Source organism: Monodelphis domestica, chromosome 8, assembly GCF_027887165.1.
Source record: "Monodelphis domestica isolate mMonDom1 chromosome 8, mMonDom1.pri, whole genome shotgun sequence".
Classification (NCBI taxonomy): domain Eukaryota; kingdom Metazoa; phylum Chordata; class Mammalia; order Didelphimorphia; family Didelphidae; genus Monodelphis; species Monodelphis domestica.
In genome coordinates, this window is record NC_077234.1 from 192,696,043 (window position 1) to 192,721,711 (window position 25,669).

The 25,669-nt window shown below is 36.2% G+C and overlaps 1 protein-coding gene and 1 non-coding gene across 7 annotated transcripts in view; one reads left to right on the plus strand and one right to left on the minus strand.

Moving 5' to 3' along the window:
- Positions 1-479: 479 nt before the first annotated feature.
- NCK2 (NCK adaptor protein 2) overlaps positions 480-25,669 on the minus strand; it is a 195,428-nt gene continuing 170,238 nt past the window's right edge. For all 6 annotated transcript variants that reach the window (XM_007501189.3, XM_056807319.1, XM_007501188.3 and 3 more), the window contains one exon: positions 480-1,950. In XM_007501189.3, coding sequence (XP_007501251.1) covers positions 1,756-1,950 — 195 coding nt within the window. In that variant the 3' untranslated portion in view covers positions 480-1,755. The remainder of the gene's footprint in view (positions 1,951-25,669) is intronic.
- On the plus strand, positions 20,997-21,118 carry LOC130456011 (U6atac minor spliceosomal RNA). The gene has a single exon (XR_008914297.1). It is a non-coding gene; the product is annotated as a U6atac minor spliceosomal RNA (small nuclear RNA).

The following is a 25,669-nucleotide window of genomic DNA, read 5'->3' on the forward strand; positions in this document are numbered from 1 at the left end:
AATGTGAAGCTGTATAAGCCAGGTGAGAAGGAATGGTGGTAATGGTGGTGGCGGTGGCGGTGGCGGTGGTGGGAGAGGGAGGACAATAAACATTTATTTAGTAGGTACCAAGGATTATGCTAAGCCATCTACAAATATGATCTCATTTAATTCTCAAAACATCCCTAGGAAGAAGTACCCTTGTACACACTGATTTAACACCAGATTTTATAAAATGTCCATTATCTCGATTAGTAAAAAGAGCAAGCTTAGGTGAACTGAGATACTAGATTTTTTAAAAAATAGTTTCACTGTTTATTATTTCAATATGACAACACCATAATCAGAAAAAGGACACATAATATAAAACATAGTGAAGGCACTAAAACACTTTGAAAAATTTTCCTCTAAACCAGTCAGGCTCCAAGTAATTGGTAAATCTATTCAATTGTCATAGTTGAATTTGAGTGCTAATAGAGATAAAGACACACACTCAGGTCTTGACATAATACCTTTTTTATTACAATATCCAAAAAACTGTGTATGCAAGTTTAGGGGATCTCAAGACCCCTTCTTCAATCTCAGGAATGTGCCACCTCAAGACTGTATATTTAAACCTAAAAGAAGTTTAAATGTAAAGAAAAGAGAAAATGCATTTTCTTCATAAACATTCTGTGTGTCTCTTAACTACCAATCACATCATCTTTTGTAAACCCTGAAGAATTTTCCCTGTAAAGCAAATAATATATATGTGTACATATATATATGTAAATATATATATTTATATAGTGTTGGTAGCCCCCCTTCCCCAAAAGATCAGGTTTTTTTGTAATCATCTGCATTAGTGTCAACAAACAGATACAGATACATATTACTTTGAGAATTAAATACATAATTGTTAAAATTCAAACAAGCAGAAGGGCAAGAGGAAAAAGGATTATGTAGATGGCACATTTGGTTGTATAGATTACCAAAACCTTCAGTCTTCATGAGTTACTGATTCTCTCTCTCTTGCAAATCAATTTTCAAGGACATTCTCTTGGTTGCAACCACAGACCAAAATACACTAGATAGATTTCTTTGACTACAATTTTACCATAGTAGTTGAAGAAGTCCTATTACAAAATGCCTTAATTGGTGTACTCTTACAGAGTCAAGGAAGCGATGTAATAGCAGAATACAGCGTAGAGTGCTTCTAGAACCTAGGAATCTTTGTCCTACACTACCTGGTAAGCAAAAGAGCTACAGAACTCATAGCCACACCTGTTTTATGTCTACTATATTTCACTTAATTAGCTGTAGCTTCAGTGCATTCAAACTGTGCCCAATGTCTCTTAACTAAGAGTTCTGTCAGCATGAACAATTTAAACAGATTAACACTGTTTTCAGTTGAAAAGAACAAAAGCAAACCGAACTCACCTTCCTCTCTCATCTCCAAATTCTGTAAACCGGGACGGGAGAGGGGCTTTAGAACTCAGGCGGCAAAGTGAGTACTGATGATGGTCACTTAGGCTTTTAACCTGAGAGGAAGCAAACTGAACCCAACAGAACTGGAGGGGGGGAAAGACAAACTGGGCAAATGAACAAGAAATCAAGGACGAACCACCCAATAGAGTAACGCCCTCGAAGGGAGGGCTCCAGGTTGGAGTCTGTATCAGGTAGGAGGTCATCTCTGCTCTGTGTAGGTGAATGTTGGACCTAAGGCCTGAAGTTGAGTGAGAAGCGGACTAGGCTTTTAGTGAGAGGCAGACTAAGCAGCCTAGCCCACCTTTAATGTCACTGAAGTGCTTTGATGAGATATAACTTTTCCCCGTGTTCACTGGTGAAAATAGGTGCCTTTTTGTAGTGTTCCACCAACTCATCCATAGTGTGAAACCGTCGCTGTCCAATGCAATAGACATTGTCCAAAAGCTGCACCTTGAAATGTTTATTCTTCCCTGATGCTTTAAGAGATACGGAGAAGTCACTGGGCTGTGAGGGGGAAAAAAACACAACCAGGTTATAACATGATCACAGAAAAGGGATGTGGCTGGCTGGTAGTAGGGGAGGGAGGGAATACCAAACACCAGCGAGCAGCCACATACTTCAGAACCCACTGGGAAAAGGAAAAAAATTTACTCTAGTGTAGCGAATGTCCATTTCTTCCAGGGTCCAAATGATTATAACTTTTAAGCAGATTTTCCCCTACTACTATAGGATGACTGATGTTCATAATAATGAACCTGAGGCACTCTAGGAATCTGATATAATTTTCCAATCAATAGTTTAATTATGTTCAGTCTAATTTCAGCATAAATCCCTGTACTGTAGTTTGCTTATCTATAAAAAGGGGGCTGAACTAAATGATCTTTTTAAAAATTTCAAATATATTTCATTTCCCCCATTACATATAATAACTTTCAACACATGTTTTCCAAAATTATAAGATCCAAACCATCTCTTTCCCTTCCTTTCCACCCTCCCCCTCACTCAGAGATGATAAGGAATTTGATCTGGGCCATGCATGTTTTATCATGCAGAACACATTTCCATATTTGTCATGTGAACCAAATGATCTTTAAGAATCCATTTCCATTTCTAACAATCCATGCATGGTATATAAAGTAACTCTTAGATAATGGGATTATTTAATTAACCATAACATTTCATTCCTACAAAAGTGGATACCCTGGAATTTACTGTAAATTATTTATTTATTGACTTGGCCAGGATCTGGAACCTAATTCTTATCTTGTTTCTACCACTCTGTGAAAGGAGGAAAATAGTTTCTTGATCTTTGCTAAGTTACTTAAGAAAAATAAATTTATATTATGAATTGATGGGAAAATTTATATTTTTCTCCAAAAGTGCTCCAAAAGTGGAGGTCATAAGAAAAGCTCCTTCATTTTATGGATGAAGAAATTGAGACTCGGGGCTTTAAGTGACTTACCCAAGGCCACAAATGTAGAAAGTGAAAGAACTAGAACAAGTCCCTTAAGGGATTATAAGTCTTGCATATTTCCCACTATCCCACCCTGGGAATTTCCTTCCTTTATGAAATCATAAGTCTCATCCCTTCTCCACTCTTTTCACCAACGTTATAAAAGCTAATTAAATTTGATCACTATTTTCCTACTCATTTGCAGACGGGCATTTCTATGAAAATAGACTAGAACAGGCATGTCACTGGACATGATATAAGATATTAGTGAATAAATAAGTCAACAAACATTTATTAAGTGCTTTCCATGTGCCAGGCACTATGCTAAATCCCTGGGGATACAAAGGGAGGCAAAAACAGTTCCTGTTCTCAAGGAGCTCAAATTCTAATGGGGATAACAATGTGCAAATAATTAGGGTCATATCAGATATATACAGAGCAAATGGAAGGAAAACTCAAGAGGGAAAGGGCATTAGTAGGGAGAAGAGGGAATGGAACTGGGAAAGTCTCCTGCAAAGGCAGCATGAATGGAGTCTTTTTTTAAAAAAACAAAACAAAACCTTCCGTTCTGTCTCAGAATCAATATTAAGTATTGGTTCAAAGGCAGAAGAGCACTAAGGGCAAGGCAATGGGAGTTAAATGACTTGCCCAGAGTCACAAAGTCAGGAAGTGTCTGAGGTCAACCCAGGACTTGCTGTTTCCAGGCTAAGGGGTCTATCTACGGAGCCACACTGAGGGAATGCTTAAGAAAGAGAGATTTTAAGAGGTGGATGTACATGAGAAGAAGTAGGGAAAAAAAATAAAACAATCAGAATACAAGAAGGGAAAAGAAGTTATTATTTTTTTTCATTAATGTGATCTTGACAAAGGAAATCTATTGCTTTGGATTTTTAGTAAAGTGAGTGGGGTTAAACAAAGGAAAAAGCGAGCAAAACTTCTGTTTTATTTTCAGAAGCATGGCCACTAGAGGGACTTTCTTGCTTAGACTGACAATGTGTTACAATTCCAAGTCCACCTGTGTGTCCATGAAACATAATATTCTAAATAACTACTCTGGGGAAACAGAACAAAACATAAAACACGATTTTATCTCAAATTTCACTGAGTATCACCGCATTAGCTGGACCTGCTAGGGAACAAGATGAACAGAAATTACCTCTAGGACAGGTACTTCCTCAGTTATGTGTTTTTTGAACAAACTAATTCTGAACTATTCTTGACTTGTTCTGTTTTAATTTTTTCCTCCTAAAGCATGGCGGGGTTCTGAGAATCCCATAATACAAAGCTATAGCAGAGCAATATAATACACAATAGTGATAACCACATAAGAATTTTCTGATGTCTACAGTTTATTTTTTTCTTCACTTGGCCATGAGACCATACAACACAAGACAACTTTTAAACCACAGACATCAGTATATTCTGGCTTGTGCCTTCTCACTCAAGCCAGTCCTCTGGTAGTCTATGTTCAACCCTGGAACCAAATGAGACCCTTGTAAGTCATTCAACAGTTAACAAGAGGAGATTAACTTAGCCAGAGTACAAAGAAGATGCTTAACAAGGATAAGCATCTTGAGCTGATTCAACTGAGTGAAGCTCCCTTATTTCATGGTGATAAGAGCTGGCACCAGAGTGGCAGCAGTATTAGGAGAGAAGAGAAATATAAACAAAGGTTGTCCACCCCAGTACATCAGGGCAAGCACTGGAGGTAGCGATGGAAGGTCCTCATGGAAACTTTCTTCTTGGGTGAATAGGAAGTGATGTGAATGCACAGAGCTTTTAGTCTCCAGAGGCAGTTAAGGGTTGAGGATAGTTTATATGGCTATTGTTCCTGCCACAAAGCATATGTATTTATAGAGATTCCAGGATCAATGAATGGTTTTTAAGTACCTTCTCAAAATTGTATTTGGATGGCTTCTCAGGACATGGAGGTTACTTTGGGTTACAAAAGGCTATGCCACTAGAGTGTGAATTCTGGCTGGTTTTACTCTGCTGGAAAGGCTTCAAGTAAAGTAACTCAGTAAGCTGGTCACAATAACCTATAAACAAAGAAAAATGCAAAATGGTCCTAGGTTCTGTGTAGCTCACTTCCTTTATGGCAATGAGAGTGGCCAAACAGCAAGAACCGGTATGTAGGGTACTAAGATAATGAAAAAGATTTCAAACTGCCTAGAAACATCAGCTTGGCCTTTGGCAGAGAAACGAGATCCTTGTCCAGTGATCGACAAATGGACACAGTTCTGGTGCAAATGTATAGTCAGTAAGTCAAGAAGTATTTATTTAGTACCTATTATATACCAGGCACTGCACTAAGTGTTGGGGACACAAATAAAGCCCCTCTTCCCTAATAATACTTTCAAGGAACTCACAGTGTGATGGAGGAGACAACAGGCAAACAAGAGAGTACAAATAGGATTAGCTACAGGTTAAATTGGAGATTATCTCTGAGGGAAGAATTGAAGATTAAAGAGGACTGGGAAAAGCTTCTTGTACAAGGTAGGACTTCAGCCAATAATTGAAAGATACCAAAGAAGCTGGGAGATAGAGATGAAGGGGAAGAGTGTTTCAGACATGGGGATTAGCCAGTGATCAGCCAGAGCATTTTTTTTTCAGATTGACTATGGATAGTTTTAATTTCTTTCTCTGAGAACTGCTTGATATCTTTTGATCATTTCTCAACTGGGGAATGTTATATATTCTTATAAACTTGACTCTGTTTTCTACATATATGAGAAATGAGAGTTTGGTCAGAGATACTTGCTATAAATTCTCCCCCCTCCCAATTTGTTGTTTCCTCCAGTGATCCCTTAATGTTGAAATCTAATGGTCGTTTCTTCAACTTTATCCTTCTGATGTGTACCTTTGACATGCACTTCTAACATGTACCTTTGACACTGTTGATCATGCTTTTCTTACTTTATTAAGTTTTCTAAGAAAGTATCTCCATGATACTTTTTAAATGCCCTTGACTGGTTCTCCTCCTATCTGTCAGACCCTTTCTTTTCCATCTCCCTTGTTAGATCTTCTTCTAGGTCACACCTGCTAACCAGGAGGGTCCCCAGGACTCTGTCATCACATCATCTTCCTCTCTTCTATTCACCTGATGATTTCATCAGCTCCTATGGATTCAACTATCTCTAGGCAGATCATTCTCAGATCTATTTCTCTGATTCTCATATCTCTCTTTACATCCATCCACTTTCCAATTGCTGCAATTGTTATTTTCAAGAAGAAAATAGGAAGGCACTGAATTTGGAAGCACCAAAAAGTATGTGTACATGCATGCTTATATACATACACATATACACAGAAGAATCTGATTACACTATAATTTCAAGAAAATATTGCTTACTAATATGAGAATCTTTTTTGAATTAGCAGTCTGTTGACCAACTACCCTCTGGTTATTGTTAATTGAGGCATGAGGTATTTGCCCATCATGCACAGAAGATGCCCAGTCCTGAATCCAAAGTAAAAAGGGATTCTTACAGAAGAGGTTCTTCAGATGTTCCTATTTGCATATGACATTATTTCACAATCCTTAAGCCCAGGCACACTATGGACCTTCCTAATTATTAAAAAGAATTTGGCCTACCTACCTACATAGGAAAAACCAAGTGGATGAAGAGTTTTTATTTTCCAGACTATCATATGCAGCTAGATGAGCAACACAGAATTTATCCATCAGTACAAATATTTCAGGCAGATAATGTGCATGGAAAATTAGTTGGCTGTAGAACTGAATAGGAGGAAGGAAACAGATTGGAGTGCCTTTGGAAAATTGTCTTTTAATGACCTCCAAGCTTCTCTCGTGAAACAAAGGTCTGTATTTTTTTTTAACAAAAGAATCCTTTCATTGCTACAATATGGCTGTTAATCATAGTTAGTTGTTCACAAGCCTCTGAAAAATTAAAGGTGAAGGTCACCCAAAGGCCAATGGAGAAAAAACACAGTAGATATGACTAGGCTGACATGTAATGGGCAACGAAATGCATTAGAGAAATGGGGTTCAGGATGTCATCAGAGACCTGTAATAGGAAAAGGAAAGTCAGTCACTGGTGATAATTGATTAATAGTTTGTTAGTATCTGGGCAGCTTTAAAAGAATGCCCCTAAAATATTGGCTGGAGAGGATTTAGGGGAATCATAAGATAGGCAGGAATGAATATGCTGGACTCTGCACCCTCAAGGGAGTGCATAGGTTGATGAGATCACAAATCCACGGAAACATTAAAAGCACAGGAGTGAGCCAATCCATACCAGCAAAATGAAATTAAAATCAAAGCAAAGTAGTTAGAAGCATTTCTAAACAAAGTCTTACTTTTATCTTAACCAGTATACTTAATTTAATGTGTATGTGGAATAAACTAAGGCAACAGAAAAATGGCTTTTATTTACGGTCATTGTTTGTATTTAAATAAAACGAGTTAAAACATGTGCTTGTTTTACCTTTAAGCACAGAAGACTTTCCCTAAGAAATAAGAGGAGGATTGTAGCTATAACAAAACCAATGCTGACACGATTGTGTTTTTAACACATCACATCCAGAACCTAATGGATGTGGGAAGACATAATGTACTTAGCTTTCAACTGAAAAATCTCTAAAGGCTGACCTAGACCAGCTCAGTTCTGTGGTTTTACCTTCTCCTTGCAATGCTTAGGACTCCCCAGAGATTTCCCAGACAATTATCTTGCTTAGTCTATGCCTGCCTACTTTTTTCCCAGTACCTTCATGAGTTCATGTATTATTTTTAAAAATATATTATATATATATTATTATATTTATATTATTTGTATATGTTATATATATACAAAATTTTTATTTTTTTAAATCATACTTACTAGTAAATTCACCTGCCTGGATTCAAATCTTGCCTCAGACATTTATTAGCTGTATGACCCTGGGCAAGTCACTTTACCCTGTTTGCCTCAGTTTCCCCCTGAGTGGCGAACTACTCCAGCATCTTTCCCAAAAAAACCCTCTAAAATAGAGTCCCAAAGAGTCAAGACAGAACTGAAACGACTGAAAAACTGAGGAGGTTTACCTTGTTATTTTTTCTAAGGTCATAATTTGACCTCTTCAAGCAGCAATCAGCTTTTTAGCTAATCAAATACCAACTTGTTAGCAAACTTAGTTTATACCTCCATTTTTGCTACATAATCTGTGAGCTCTGTGATATCAGGGGACTGTATCTGAGAGAGTAAGACAGCTAGAAGAGCAATGAACTTGTGGCCCTGGGCAAGTCATTGGCTATTTAATCATTAGCAAGGAGAGAACATTCATACTTCCTAACTCACAGGGAAAAAGTGGAGAAACTACTTTTTAAAACTTTAAAACATTATATATTAATTTTGCATGTTACTTTTAAAAAAATCCTCAAGTCATATACCATAGGGCCTCATTTTACTCAATGCATACGAATTCAGGTATACACAATTGGCAATGAAAAAAATTAAAGGAAGAAAAATACGTAAAATAAAAAAAAATTAATTACATGCGAAATCCCTTTTCCCAAGTAGGGTAAAGTCTCATAGCAATTCATTCAATCACACTTGTTGCATTAGTGTGAGTCACCATATTATTTTATACTAAACACTAGTTCTCAGTCTTTGTCCCAAGATCTTGGGTTTGTTTGTGTTTATTTTTTAAACCCTTACTTTCAGTCTTAGAATCAATACTGTGTTCCAAGGCAGAAGAGTAGTATAGACTAGGCAAAGAGGGTTAAGTGACTTGACCAGAGTCACACAGGTAGGAAGTGACCAAGGATAGATTTGAACTCAGGACCTCCCATCTCTAGGCTAGCTCTCTATTCACTGAACCACCTAGCTATTCCAAGTCTCATGCACTTTATACTATACTAAATTTTCTCTTAAAATAGGGGTTTGCAACCTTTTTATATCATGGACACCTTTTTACAGTTTTTATACACCCTTTGAACCCCTTCTGAGAAGAGAAAAAAAATTTTTTTTAAACTCTCACCTTCTGTCTTGGAGTCAGTACTGTGTATTGGCTCCAAGGCAGAAGAGTGGTAAGGGCTAGGCAATGGGGGTCAAGTGACTTGCCCAGGGTCACACAGCTGGGAAGTGTCTGAGGCCAGATTTGAACCTAGGACGTCCCATCTCTAGGGCTGGTTCTCAATCCACTGAGATACCCAGCTGCCCCTGAGAAAAATGTTTTTAAATGCATAAAATAAGATAAATAGGATTACAAAGGAAAACAATTATGTTGAGTATAGTTATTGAAATGTAAAAAAAAAAGGCTATGGATTCCAGTTTAAGAAAACTTATCTTAAAATGAGTGTGATTAAAACAAAATTCACATAGAGGAATGACGGACAGGATCAAAATAAAATGGAGTCAAACCCTTTTGGCTCAGCCTCAGCTCGGAGGAATCCCTTCATACTCAGTTTCCTAAAACACACTTTGGAAATTCAGCCTGAAAAGGAGTGTATGCTACACTCCACCCCCATAATGTAGGGTGTTATGCTAATATTACAAAGTGGTAGTTTAAATTTAGGCTGTCAAATACTCTTAACACATTCTCTTTGTATATCTGCAACTGAGAAGTTGGACCAAAACAAACATTAGCCCAAAGTTTCTCTATACATGTTTTAATATCAGGCATAATTCATTTGAAACCCGGAGGGAGTTTCTTGCTGCTGTTTTCATTCCAAACCCTGCCATCTACTGTACATCTCTGGAAAAAAAAATCACTTAATGGCTCCATACCTCAGTTTCCTTATCTGTAAAATGAGAGGGTTGGACATCATGGCCTTTAATGTTTTTTCCACTTCCCTCAAATTCACCACCTTTTCTATACAGAAAATTTCCATCGCTCTTCCAATCACCCAAGTTCACAAACTCCATAACTGCTCATTCTCCATCACCCTACATAGAAAATGAGATGTCAGGGCGGTCAGTTCTATCTCTATAACAGCTCTTGCGTCTGCCCCCCTCTCTCTACTCACATGGTTCCTGATCATGTCACTTCCCTGCTCAATCATATCTAATGGCTCCCTATCATTTCTAAGATCAATTGCAATTCTCCTGTTTGGCACATGAAATCCTTCACTGTCAGGCTCCAGCTTTTATTCTTGATGAGCCTGTTTCCTTCACATCCACAATCTGGCCAAACAGACCTATTGCTGCTCCTCACACCTTCCCCAATTCTGTGCCTCTCCATGAATGGAATGTGCACCTTCCTCATGTTTGCTTCTTAGCATCAACAGTTTACTTCAAAGCTCATAATCTAGCATCACCTTCTACATCAGGTCTTTACATAGAAACAGCTATGGATAAAGTATTTGACTCCAGGGGAGTTCAAATCCAGCCTTAGACACTTATTACCTGTATGATCACCAGCAAGTTATTTAACCTCTATTTGCCTCATTTTCCTCAGCTGTAAAATGGAGATAACATATTTCTTACAGTGTTGTTGTGAAGTTTAAAAAAGCTAGTTTTTGTAAATTGTGTCTAGAACAAAGTAGGCATTCTATAAATGCTTATTTTATTCCCTACCTCTCTCCCTTAAAAAAAAAAAAAAACATCTTTCCTTCTGTCTTAGAATCAATACTGTGTGTGGGTTCTAAGGCAGAAGAGTGGTAAGGGATAGGCAATGGAGGCTGAGTGACTTGCCCAGGGTCACACAGCTAGGAAATGTCTGAGGCCACAGTTGAACCCAGAACTTCCAGTCTCTAGGATTGGCTCTCAATTCCACTAAGCCACCTAGCTGCCTCCTATTCCTTTCCTTTCTACTAATCCCTCTTCCAACTCCTAGTCACCCCTTCTTCCTCAATTCCTATTCATCTATCTAGATCTCTGTCTATTTTAGATACATGATCTCAACTTCTACCTTCCCTCTCACTAAAACTTTGGATACTGTTACTGTATCTTAACTCTGGAGTTTGACAGATAACTGTCATGGCTCAATGTAAACCTTAAAATTTCTCAGACTTATGAATGTTGGAAATTTCCCCATTGGGGAATCTTCTACTTAAAAAAATTCCCTAGCAGATAGTGAGAATTCTACTTGAATGTGAAAACTCCTTGCCTTGGGAATATCCCTACTCCACCCTACTTAAGACTGCTTTAGGACAGAAAACTCCTTGCTGAACAATGAAAGTGCTTTGACCCATGCTTATGGAAAGGACAGGAAGTTCTTTGAGTCATGCCTGTTTTTAAAATTGTTACAATGGGATGCTAGGTACCCATATAGGTGGGGCAACTTGTAAACTACTTAAACCTAAAAGGGTGATAACTTATTCAGAGGATTTTTCTTAATGAAATTTGTCGACACAGCAGCATTTTTTTCTGACTTACTAAAGAGATTAAAACTACTCAGCTGTGAATTCAAAATGGGCGGTCCTTTAAAAACATCTACAGTGATTGGTAGATGTAAGGACTTAGGGGAGGTGACAGAGGAAATTTTTGCCCTTAAAAATAAGAGCTTGGATCTCATTCGGGAATCTCGATTTCTGATTCTCATTCTGGAGGATCTCATTCTGAGAGACTCATTTCCTTGAGGACTGATTGATGCTTGAGGGCTCTTTCCTTGGAGATAGATCTCTTTGAGGAGAAGTGCTCTTGGAGGAAATCTCATTCTGAAGGAGCTCTGTCCCTCTGGGATAGGAGCTCTGGAGGCTCTTGAGAGAGGCCCTTTGAAACAATCTCTGGCTGGAAGACTCTGAGGAAGGATGCTGGCCTGGTGTCACTAGTATCCTTGTTTAGTCAGACGTTGTGGTGAGTGTTAAAAAACTGACTGATTTCTCTTTTAAGACTCAGGTCTAGGCCATATTGGCTTGAGGCCCTTCATACTTATTCCTTTCTTACTCTCTCTCTCTCTTTCTTTGATTACTCATTGTATTGTTAATTAAAATCTCTATAAAACCCAATTGACTTGGGTATTTGAATAATTGGGATTATTTCCCTGGCGACCACCTTATATTTGATTTAAAACCAAGACACTGTAGTGAAACATATTTCTGCGGTCAAATTTACTCACCCTCTTTTATATCTATCACAATTTATATCTTCCACTATTTTAATCACTACAGTTTAAGACCTCAACCATTTTAAATGTCACATCAAGAATCTGTGAGTTTTCTCACAGCTGATTCATGGTTTATATACACACATACATGCGCATACAAAAACACTCATATATCTACATTGCTGATGTTTTTATATGCACATATGCATACACTGTTGCTGTTAACATATTTATTAGACCCAATATAAAATAAGCCTAAGAAAGGAGTAAAACAAATGGAAAAGGGGCAGTTAGCTAGTCAGGAGGTCCTAAGTTCAAATCTTGCCTCAGACACTTCCTAACAATGTGACTCTGGGCAAGTCATTTAGTTCCGATTGCCTAGCCTTTACCTCTCTTCTGCTTAGAATCGATACAAATGGTAAGGAAAAAAAATACTAATGTAAAAAGAGCTCTCATGATCAGGGGTAGGTGTTAGAGCTAATTTATGAGGCAGTTTAGGAAATTTATGAGGAAAAAATGTAACATGTTCCTTGGTTTCTTTCAAACCAAATGTAAATCTGATAGGTATGAGGTGGGATCTAAGAGTGATTTTATTTTTTAAAAATTAAATTAATTTTATTCAATTGTTCATTTTTGTGAGTAATTTTATAAAACCCAAACCTCCAAAACCAAACACAAATGAATGGTTTAAAAATCTTATGTAAGAGTTGTTTTTAATGCTGATTTCTCTAATAAGTGATTTTAAAGGCATTTTAAAGGTACAGAATAATTAATTTAGCTGAAATAATGAATTTGGCTGTTTATTGCACCAGCATTGAAACCATGTTCTCTTTAAATTTACTTTCAAATTTTCCTCCTTTCTAAAGGCATTTCCCTGGCTTTATACTTGTTTAAACTTTCTATGACTGGAAAAATAGGAAACCTGCTCCCCCCTAAATATCTATATTACATCTCTCCCTCTCATTTTTATTTTATCAAAATATTCCCATGCTCCATTTGGTCCCCAACTTAACTCTGCCTGATCCTTTTTCTTCCCTGCCAGGATTTTTGCATCATTTTTTTTCTTTGAAGTCATTTATTTATCCTGGATAACTTCACTCTCATGTCTGTCTGATGACCAGTCTAGCCTCTTTATAGCTTCTAACATTTAATTTTATCTATATCTTCCAACAGCCATTTCTGTTAGCTACCTCAGTCTACTGAGCTGTTTGCAACCTTTCTCTTTGAAAAAATTTAAATCAGAACTATCTCCCCTCCAGCCATTTGACACCAGTGCCAATTTCTAAACTTAATATTCTCCTCCCTCCCTCCCTGCTCTATCTATGCCCTATTCTTCTCCTTTCCCCCTTAAGCATTTTGACTTGTAACAGGTAAAGAATTTTAGCAAACAAAGTTAGGTCATAAATATTCAATGGTTTTTTCTTTAGCATTACCAGCTTGATTAACTACTCTGCTAAATGCTGTCCTTATAATCTCCATTGCATTTTCATAAAATAAGAATTCTCTGATCAAGCATGGGAGAAAAACAATAGTATCAAACATTCTTAGAGTCTTCACCCCAGAGAAGCCTAAATGATAATTTCCCTTTTTCAACAAGCAAAATGAGAAGGAAAAAACAGTTACTTCCCCCAACTTCCCAAATGCTCTTCAATTCCTTAAGATCAGTACTCCCACTTTTCTTCTCATGTGGCCATCACATCAAGAGTAATGCACGTAGTGGTAATTCACAGGCCTCCTCTATAAAATCTCTTAACTACTGAGGATTCCAATGCCAACAGGTTTTTAAAAATATAAATATTTCCCTGATTTATTTAATAGAAACAAAGACATCGTATTGTTGGTCTAAACAGAAGTACCAATATTCTTTATATCCAGCCTGATGAAATTTGGGGGACAGGTGAGAGGTAGCATTATGTAGTGGATGGGGAGCTAACCCCGAATCAAGAAAATCTGGGTCAGGTTTTGTTTCTGACCTATCCTGGCTGTGCAACCCTGAAGAGACAATTGATTATAATTTGCATAGTAGGTGTTGATTTCTAAAGGTGGGAAGAACTTCTTTGTAGGTAGATTCTATATCAATGAAGCCACATCTTTGGACAAAAAGAAAGGAGAGCATATGAACAATGTGCTTTCCACTTCCCTCTTCTGCTCATAGATGGGCTTTAGATGCCAAATGAATTTGAGAACTACATTTAATATATTTTCTCTTTCTCTCAAATCTATTATCTCCCATTTCTGAAAAGTGAGATTCTTTTTTAGTATTTTGTCATTTAGTTAAAATCAACATATTGGCAATTCTCTCTAGTTGCCTTATTTAGGGCTATTTCAATAAATATTGAATTCTAATGCCTCTATTTAAGGCATTTCCAGGCATTTACTTCCACTAATTTTTTTATCATGTATCTTTTCCTACTAATAAAGCCTGACAGAATTTTCTCTTTGCATGTGTATATGTCTGTCTTCATAGCTATATCTATGTCCAAAACCAATCCTTTGTTTCCTTAGAGTTTAATTTTAATCTCATTAATTCAATGGTAAATTATAAATCCCGAGGATTGCTGCAGTACTAAATCACAAGGCCAGAAGATAGAAAATGATTCATAATACCACCTTTTACCAGAGATGTTGGACTTAAAATCCAGAATGATACCTGCATATTTAGGCCTGGGCAAAGTAGGAATTTATTTTGTTGGACCATGCCTCATTGCTCTGAGAATCTTTGTCTGATAGACAGTAGGTGCTTAATTGAATATCTGTTGATTAATGATTAATTATCCAAATGAGGAAGGGAGAAAGAAGTAAAAAGAATATAGACTATTCAACTTTTCATTAAAAAGATAATAGCCTTGAAAGATAAAAGGGATTTTGGAAATCATCTAACCTAACATGCTACGTGATGCACAAGAGGTCACTGAGTCTCCAAGGAAGTGTCTCCCTTAATGAAGAATTCATTTCCTCATGAGGAAGTCTATTCCATTTTCAGACAGTTCTAATTGTTAGGAATTTCTTCATTAGGCTGAGATACAATCTGTCTCCACATAGCTTCCATTCATGGGTCCTAATTCTGCCCTTTAAAGCCAAGCAGAATAAGTCTATTCTCTCTTCCACAAGGCAATCCTTCAAATATTTAGACCTCTCTTTACTACCAACCCCCTATCCTGAGTCTTCTTTTGTACAGTCTAATTATACTGTTTCTTCAACCATTTTTTAAATAGGAAATTGTCTTGAGTCTCTTCTCTGTCATAGTCACTTTGCTCTTGATGTGTTCCAGCTCATCAGAATTCTTAAACTATAACACCTAGAACCAGATGCAAGCTGTAGGTAAGTTCTGACCACCCAAAACTATATGGTAGGAATATAATTTCCTTTATTCCTTTAATATGCATGTAGTTCAAGCATCATCATCTGCTTGAAGACATTTTTTGATTCGTGTAACTAAAAGCATTCTCTAAAAATAATCTGTATTTAACTACTGTAAGTTGTTTTTTTTTTTTGCAGTTTATACTGTATATACTGATATCCACAGTTGTTGATTCTCCCCATTAGAAAGTAAACTCCCTGAGAAAAGGGCTTGTTTCATTCTTTGTACTCATATCTAGAGCACTTCGCACAGTGATGACACATTGGGAGGGCTTAATAAATTCTGATTATTCTGGACACTACTTGAATTTATATAGTCAAAAATTACAAAGCTTTTTGAGTAGTCATATCACTACCAATGACTACTGGAATATGGACCATGTGATATTATTGCTATTGTTCAGTCATTCAGTTGTATCTGACTCTTTGAGATCTCATTTAGAGTTTTCCTGGCAAAGATACTGAAGTGGTGTGCCATTTCCTTTTCCCAGCTCATGTTACAGATGGGGAAACTGAGGCTATCAGGAGTAAGTGACTTGCCCAGGATTGTACATCTATTAAGTGTCTGAGGGCAGATTTGTGCCACCTAGCAACCCTGTACTCCTATACTATATTACATACATACTGTGTATGTGTTTGTAAAAGATATCCTATAGTCAACCTTAAAAAATTAAATGAAATGTCATCTGTCCATGTCTTTCCCAACCTAAATTTATTGAATAAATATAATGAGCCATCCACCTATGCATTTATACAAATAATTGACAAAAAATCAAATGATAAGTACTGAATTTTTTGGCTTAATACTAGAGGTAGCATGCTCAATGTTGAATTTTAAGTCAGAGAAGATGGGTTTGAGGTCCAAACACACTGCTTAATGATGGCAATTCATGAGCAGCGCATATGAACTTGATTACAGAGAGCTCTAAATCTATGATCCTATGACCTACCTTCGGGATAGCCATGGATACCATGAAAAAAAAAAACACTGTGTCTCCAGAGCACTTTAAAATTCTATTGCTTCTTGACACTGGGGCAGTGGGGGAATATTTGCTGACACTTTCACATTTGTTGAAATTTATCCTCATTTCCTACTCATTTTCATAATCATACTCTCCTTTTCCTACTTTAATCAATTAATATTTACTAAACATCTATGTGCCAAGCATCATGCTAAGCGATGTTACTGTTGTTGGGCATGTTACAGTGAGGAGACCGTTTGTATATAGGTTAGAATAGATGACCAATGAAGTCCCTTCCAACTTTCAAATTTTGTGATTGTGACCCCCTAAATACATTTCAGCCACTCTCATAGGAAAAACAAAAATACACGAATTTTCAGAAAAAATGGAAATTTTTCCTACCATAATTCTGATTCATCTCTACATGATCTCCTTATGATCTTCCAAACCCTTACCTTCTGTCTTAGACTCTAAGCTATCATTTCTAAGGCAAAAGAAGAGCAAGGGCTAGGTGATTAGGTTTAAGTGATTTGCACAACTAGGATGTATCTGAGGTCAAATTTGAACCCAAGACCTTCCGACTCCAATGTCACTATGCTACCTAGTTGCCCCTCCTTTCTAAACATTTCAACTTCATTTTGTTCATGATTTTATTCATTGGTATACATTTCCCTTACAACTGAGTTTCAAGACATTTACCTCGTTTCTAGACTCCTTTTCTGCATTATAATGCAGCTTGTACAGGGTCACAGACTCATAGCTTTGGAGCTAGCTAGAAGGTAGCTTAAGGGTCATCTAAGCTCACATTGTCATTTTACAATGAAGAAACTAGGGCCTGGAGAGGTTAAATTACTTGCCCAAGATCACACAGACTCTAAGCTGCTGAGTTAGGATTTGATCCCACACCCTCTAAATTTAAATTTGGTGCAATAACATTGTCTCTATTATTCTTGATCACAAGGATCTAAAGATCTTGTCAATGTCTCACTGAATTCCAGAGACATTATGTCTTCTAGTCTAGTAACAATAACTGTAAAAACTCAAATGTATACAACACCCTCATTATGAAAGACTGTTGCATAACTTCACTATATAAAATGAATGGTGGTATGTTAAATCTCATCTCAGAATTTCATTTCTGAGCCAAAGATAAATTCCATCAATCTACCAATCTCTCTCCCTCCCTTCCCCCTCTCTCTTCATCCATCCATATAATCTATCTATCCATCTACCTGTTCTCCTTCTTGCCTCTGCTCAGTACCAAGCATCAAGGTATGATATTAGAATGTTACTATATTATACAATGTAGTTTACAAGAGCCAGGATAATTTTATAGTCCACTATAGTGAGCAGAAAACTGTGAACAGATAAGTTTTCTTGGTTGATTCCAACTTTGACACCATTATAAAGAATATGGTCATTATTTTAAAAAGGGGGAAAGAAACCAAATCTAATTCAGAGTTAAGAGACAAAATCAGAAAATCAGAAGAAATAAGTACTACCAATTTACATGAAATTCCATGGTTTTGTACAATTGCATGTGAGGTATGTCTATGCTATTGATATATTTATGTTAAATATTCCTTGATATTTTATGATCTTTCTAATCTGAAACCTTTTAGAACTTAAGGTAGTGGCATGTACGTTATTGATACAAAAATACTGGTGGATGGTAAGCATTCATCAAAATTATCTTCCAATTTCTGAATAAAATAAAAAATCAATAAAATTAGAAGCACATTTAAAGGGAAATGCACACTAATGGAATAAAAACCTAGGGAAAAACAGAGCTATAAAACTATGAAAATAAGCCAAATTGAAAAAGCCATGAATGTAAATGTACAAAATAGAGAAAATAATACAGGGTGTCCCCAAAGTCTTAGTGCAGTTTTTAGGTAATGAACCTTGAAAGCATTTAAACTAAAATGCATTTAGTTGTATAAGGATCATGGAACTGGTTGCTTTTCTGGCTGGTTATACACAGCTTTCCCATTACAAAGGATGAACTGAATATAAAGAGGGGTTAGTAACCTATTGGATAAAGAAAGCAATAAATATGCAAGTAACAGCTTATAACCTCCCTAATCCCAGTGTCAGAAAGGCAAAAAAGTCAGATTGCAATTGACAAGGTAGATGATTAAGGCAATACTACCAGGAAAAGGATACGTCATCCCCATTCCTGTGCTGGATGGCATACGAGAGGGCGTCCTAACAGGGTCAGAGGGTACCTAATGCCAAAAGAAAGTTACTGTTTCTTGGCTTAGGGGCTGAGGAAAAAATTCTCTGCATGTCAGCATGTGTGTTACAGATCAGTTAACACATATGAATTTGCAACCAGCTGACGTTTGAAAATGGTCACTCAGAAAGCATAACCTCTACCTCAGCTGCCTGTTCTGTTGCCAAACCAATAACCTACTTATTTCTTTAAATGACTGACTAGTGACCCCCATCAGGGCCTTCTGCAACATCAAAAGAGCTTTGTTGTTGTTCTGTTTTAAACAAAAAACAAAAATAATCAATCTCAGGAACAGGAGAACAAACCTAAGCACAATTTATCATTCCACTAGGCTCGACATCTAATGAGGACAGCAGAATTTAGTTAACCACTAAGTTGCAAAAAGAAGTGTCAGCACAGGTAGTATTCACTAATTTGTTAATCTTTGAAAGATATGATTAACAAGTTCAATAAGTCTCTCCTTCTCCCCTCCATCTATTTCCCTAGTAGGCTAAAGCCCCAATTTTGCTAGAAAAGCACCTAATCTACAAGACTGCAGATTCTGAGTTGGTAAAAATCACTATAAGTCAGAATACCAGAATTTTAGTTACCGTTCTTCAGTTAACTAGTTGTGACCTTGGATAAGTCATTTAACATCTCTCTGCCTCAGTTTCTTAATTTAGAAATGAGGTGTTTGGACTTGATAATCTCTAAGGTTCCGTGAAGATAAAATGGCATGGAAATATGACCAATTTTTCTTTGTATCAGTTTTTAGTAATAATGAAGGTTTATGCTGATGCTTAAATGAGGAATGAAATATTCTTAGGTTCTAGAATGCAAATACTGGGAATAGGCTTTGGTTGAGTCTACCAAGCTGGAAAGACTGACAATGGGACTGAGCTCCAGCCTGGCTAGCTGTAGCAGGGCTTATCATGTATTTTGGCCAGACATTGATGAAAATCATCCATTATAGCAAGAAAGGAGGATTCATGCCAATTAAATAAAAGTTCTTTAGAAATACCAAAATATAACAACAAAAATTTATTTTTTATGCAATGTTTTGTAAACTCTAAAGAGCTTTACATAGATGAGATCAATTTGATTCTCATGCCAATGTGGCAAAATAGTAGTTCAAATATTATGATCTGCATTTTATAGATGAGGAAACTGAGCCACAGAGTGTTTTTGTGCTTTGAAGTCCATTGTGATTTACATGCTTCAATCAAATGGGACCAAGAGGCAAAATTACATTTTTTGACTCCATCGGTCTTTCACTATAATATATACTCTCCTCTACAAGAACACAAATTCATTTAAGAACAGAAACTTAAATAATATCACATTAAATAATGAAATACAAATATAAATTATTAATTATGTAATTCATATATAATATATAATATAACATAATATATAATACTACTGTGCAGCATGTCAAAGTGGAAAGAGGCCTGGCTATGGAATGAGAATGACTGATAACAACAATCCATTTCCTTCACTTAACAGCTAATAAGTTCTAGTTTCTTTAATTCTAAATATATTTTTTAAATTATTTGTGATTAAGATATAGATGGCGAGAGGTGGCAATGAGGGTCTTATAAGCATGGCTCTATGTTAATACTAAAATCTGAACTTATTTCCAGGGTTGGCAAGAGCCACAGTACATATCTTACATCTGAATTTCAGAGGAGTATATTCAGATCTCTGCATTCAAATATCTGATAGTCTGGGTAACTAGGTTATTGGGTTATTAACCCAGTTTATTAGATATTTGAATACAGAGATCTGAATAGAAGACTTCTGATGAAGGCAATTTATGTAACACATAATGACTTTGAATATGTTTTGTATATACTGCTTTCATATCTATTTAAAGCATTAATCTTGAAACAGAATGAGATTATGATAAATACAATATCCAAGAAATAAAGAGTTCATGAATCTTCTTATGTTTTATCAGTAAAATCTGTCTTAAGTGGTAGATCTCTAAAACAAAGTTATTTTAATTAGTTGAATTCCACATTATTTCCTTAAACACTAGATAATTATATTTTCTTATTTTCAAAAAAAATTCAAGCAATGAAGATTTTTGTGCAGTGCAAACTTATCTGAGGGCATAATAGTGGACAGAGAGTCAGTCTCCAATTAGAAAAGATTCAAATTCAAGTCTTTCTTTTGACATAATGATCTTAGACAAATGTGTGATCTTAGACAAATCATTTAATGTCTCAGTACCCCAGACAACTCCCTAAGACACAGCTGCAGAGCAGGTGCTCCTTTGCCCTGGTAAAAGAATTTTCTTAAGCCAGTGAAAATAATTTTGAACACATAAGCAATGAATGCTCTAGCTCTAAAATCCGCAATAGTAAAGATAAGCCCTAAAATCTGCAATAGTAAAGATCTTTCTTTTGTGTTTGGTTTTATCATACATTCCACTGAAACAAAATGACCAGATTAAAAAAAGACACTAAACAAAAACTTCTTATTGGTAATATTACCATTCTCTCCAGGATAATTATGGGGAAGAAGATGGGGAAAAAAAGTATAATATCCCTTTAAAGTACCTATCTTAGTGTTGTATAAAAGGAGAGGTTAGCATTCCCCTTAATAAAGATGTAAGAGGTTCTACTGGCCTTTACAATATACATATGGTTAAGGCACTGTCACCTACTCTGTGGCATCTAAGCATTTTTCACTTGTTTACTTGGGTATATGTGGTGGGATTTGGGTCTTATAAGATTAGGTACTTACAAAAATGAATAATGTTTTGCATAATAATACACATATAACCCAGATTGAATTTCTTGGCAGCTCCAGGAAAGAAAAGGGAAGAAGTTAGAGACAATTTGGATCATATAACTTTGGAAAATGTATGTGGAAATTTGGTATTACAGGTAATTGGTGAAAAATAAAATAAAATACCTATCTTATACTATATGTTAGACTTGTTTTGCTTGGGCCTTAAGAACAGACCCTACAGCAATGGGTTGATGTTGATGATTATATATTTAGGCTCAATGGAAGGAGTAATTTTCTAATAATTAGAGCTCTCCAAAGGATGGCCTCGGAGATGCCTTCTAAAGTTAGAATGCTTTGATTCTCTGAAATCAGATATTTTCTCCATATATACTCCACCCAGGAAATATATGAAAGACATCAAGTTGAAAAGCAAATGTGCCAGCCAGCTGGAACAAACAATTCTATATATAGTAGGGGGGCCCTTATCTGTGGTTTTGTTTTCTGCAGTCAGTTATCTGTGGTTGATCCAAAGTGCTGGAAGTCCACCTGTAGCAGTGCTCTACCTGAGCCACATCTCTTCTACATCCATTTCTATTTTTGTTATGGATTTTTTTTGGGGGGGAGACAGTGGAACACTAAGCTGAGGGGCAAGAGAAAGGGAGAGACAGCACATACATAGAGAGGGTCAGCAGGTGTTTGCTTATGTCTGTGGTTTCAGCTATCTGCAATAGGTGTTGGATAGATCCCATGGACACAAGGCTCCTACTGGAACAGCAAACATCCAGGAGATGATGTCCGTGTAAACGAGAAGCTAATTGTTTCTAACAAATTTGACATCTTTTATAAGATTAAAAACTTCGTGCCTGTGAGTTTTATAGCATGCTTGTTACTGAAAACATTTTATACTTTTTAAGAATTACATTTGAACCTTGAAGTATTTCTGGACTAAATGGTGGGGGGATATAGTAGGAAGCAGAAAGTATTTTAATGACTGCAGTTGTCAAACACACAACACTTAAGAAAGAATAACCGAGTGAGCAATTTATGGAGCTTCCAGGAAAAAATAATTTAGGCTAGGGTTTATCTATTTAAAGACAATTATGTTAATTATGTTGTGAACTTCAAAATGCCAAGGAACTATCTTGTCCTTCCCTTCCATCCAAACCAAATAAGTATCTACTATGTGTAAAGCACTTGCTAAGGGTTGGGGATACAAAGACAAGGAAAAAAAAGTAACTACTGTTATAAAAAGAAGGTCTTTTTTCACATGAAAGAAAACGAGCTGGGAAACGAAGAGGAAAAGGAAAGAAGAGAAACATGAAATAAGGATGTGCAGGGAAGAAAATGGTAAATGGCAGAAGCAGGAGAGGGATCCAGAGAGTAGAGAAATGACAGCCACTGCACCTAGACTGCTGTGAGATGTGAGAGCAGAAATTAAACAGTTCTGCCACCCTCCCCCAAAGTGCCTGCAGGCATCACTATGTCATATCCTATAGAGTTCTACTCATTCTAAAAGGGGCAGTATGAACATTTAGTGAAAGGCAAACTAAGGCTAAGTCCTATTCACTTCCAGACCTCTCCAAGGCATCATTCTAAAGCTTACTACAGTAATTGATATTTACAATGATAACTCTTAGTTGTCAAGAAAAGGTTGTAGTTTATACTGTGTTTGCTTAGTAAAGCAGGTAGGAAAGTACTTCTCCAAATGCTTGGTTGTTCCAAGGTTAAATTTGATTTACCTGGAGAAAAGATTCTCCAAAGTCTGGGTTAGTTAGTATATGCTATATTATAACAATTCCAAAAATAAAAAAAACAAATAATTCTTTAATAGCATTGTATAGAGAAGGCAGAGAGTTGGTACAGTGCATAGACTGCTGGGCATAGAGTCAGGAAGGATCATCTTCCTGAATTTAAATCAGGTCCCAGACACTTACTAGCTGTGTGACCCTGAACAAGTCACTTCACCCTGTTTGCCTCAATTTCCTTATTTGTCAAATGAGCTGGAGAAGGAAATTGCAAACCACTCTATCCTTCTAAACTATCCTTTCTATTTTATTTTCTTTGGGGAGGTAAACCCCAAAAGGTTTTGATATGTACAACTGGCACAGAGGTGAGGATTGAAAATGAGCAATAAGGAGACCAATTCTGGTATTCAGAAGGATAGGGTACTTATCACATTGCCTTCATAGTGACAAAAATCAATTATGCAACCAACTAAAATAGCATTTATTTTAAGTGTCTATGATGTGTGATGACAAAAATGAAATAATCCCTGCCCTCAAGAAGTTTGCATTTGTATTCTGAAATAAAAGCATATAAAGAAACAAAATTAGATTGTTAGCCACATGCAGAAGACATACACTCTCAGAAAGTTTTTAGAAATATATTATTGCAATTATGTAGCTCCCTAAAACTCAAGAAGGACATAGGTTTTCCCCCCAAGTTTCTCTTTAGGAAAATTTAGAAATAATGGATAATTAAAAGTTATGATATAATTAATTTTAGCATGTCTAAATTAATGTTGTCATTAAAAAAGGTGTTGGTTTGTAGAAACATTCGAAAAAGGGAGGAGGGGGCAAGGATAAAAATATTACAGCTTAAATATATGTATATATATCATATATAATATATATTACAAATTGGAGCTCCCAGCCCCATTCAAGAGAAAGACTATGTTATCTAGGGGATATAAATATTTTGATCACTAGTCAGATATACTCTATAATGGGATAGAGATAAATTTATAGGTTTTCCAACATCCTGGGTAAACTCCCTTAAGAATCTCAGGTTCCCTCTGCTATTTCCATGCTTTTGATTATAATGTGCCTTATAATAGGTATTTAATAAATGTATTTTAAATTGAATTTTGCAGGTAGTCTGAGAGTGGGTGAGACCTTTGCTCTTGTCTTGCTACCTACAAATGTGCCATAGGATATCTTATCCAATGGGACTGGAGGCCATCTGTCAGTTCTCTGGACATTACTTGGATAGTGATACTGAAGCTGTCCATCAGTTCTCTCTCATTCCTGATACATGATTAACCATCTTTTTCCAAACCATACATCTCTCTAAAGGTATTTTCTGTGACAACAGTGTCAAGGTCAAATAGAAAGGGGACCACTAAACCCTGCATAAGGATCCTTAAAGGTTGCATAATAATTTTTAAAAATAACATTATCTATATTCTCTTACATTTTTATTCATTTTGTTAAATATTTCCAATTATACTTTAATCTGATTTAGGCGATGCTGGGGAAATGCAGCCAGTCCATGGGCTGTATGTTTGATATTTCTCCTCTAAGCTTCTTTCCCTGCATGAATTCTCATTTGCAATGTGCTGCACTATTCATGCCCATCAAATCTCTTTTTGTTGTCTTTTGGCCAATCTTTAACTTCAGTTATTCAGACATCAGTATTATGCGCCATCTAATTGTGTTGATTCCAAAAGACTTTCTTGGTTATCCTTGGTCCAACCTACCTGCTATTCTGATCTTGGTTTTTTCCAATGCCATTTCTGCTTTCTCATACAGCATGAGAAATCCAAATATAATGGGGCTACATTGTACATGATGATAGAAAAGAATTTGTTACAAACACTTTTAAAATATCCTTTCAATTTTATTGTGCTGGTCACCCAGTTCCATTTTTTGGTGCTATCAGGATAACTTTGCTTAGACAGGTCACTTCAATTCAATTCAGTAAACATTTATTATACACCTATAGTGGATGAGGCACAGTGATAAGCATTAAGAATACAAAAACAGGCAAAATAGTCCCTGCTACATGATGGGGTAGAGGACATGGAAACAAATATAAAAAAGCAATCTATAGACAGGATAAATCAGAAATAATTAAAAGAGGGAAAGCACTGAAATTAAGAAGGATTAGGGAAAGTTTCTAATAGATGTTGGGATTTTAGTTACTAAAATTCCTTTAAAATTGTTTCTCTCCACTATGTCTTATCATCGTATTAGGGGATACTTTTTTTTCCACTTTCTGCTATACGATTATAATACAAGTGAATTTCTATTCTAGAATAGTACCATTGCTGGTCAAATATATCTGTCCTCTTGACAAAGAGATCACATTTTCCTCGTTGGGGCATTTCTAAGCTTTTGGTTTTCTCATTGTGCCATTTGATTTACATCATATACGCTTCTTCAGGAAATGGTTATAATTTGTCACTATCCATTCATTCCTTCATCCACTTCTCTTTGTGGGTGTGTGTGTGAATTGTTTTTATTGTTTTTGTTTAATGCAATAGCTCAGGTTGGAGTTATTTTATTAAGCATGTCATATCTTTTCCTCAATTTTATTCTTCTAATTTTACTTTGTTTTTTCTCTTTGCTTCAACAATCTGTGGTGTGCACACGGACAGTTGATTTGGGAACAATTCTCCCATTAGTAATGAGTGATTTCTTGGCTTTTAAAAATTTAGCTGATATATTTTTTTTAAATGTTTCCTGGTGGTGTTTATTACGTGTAGAGCATCCCACTAGCTGGAGG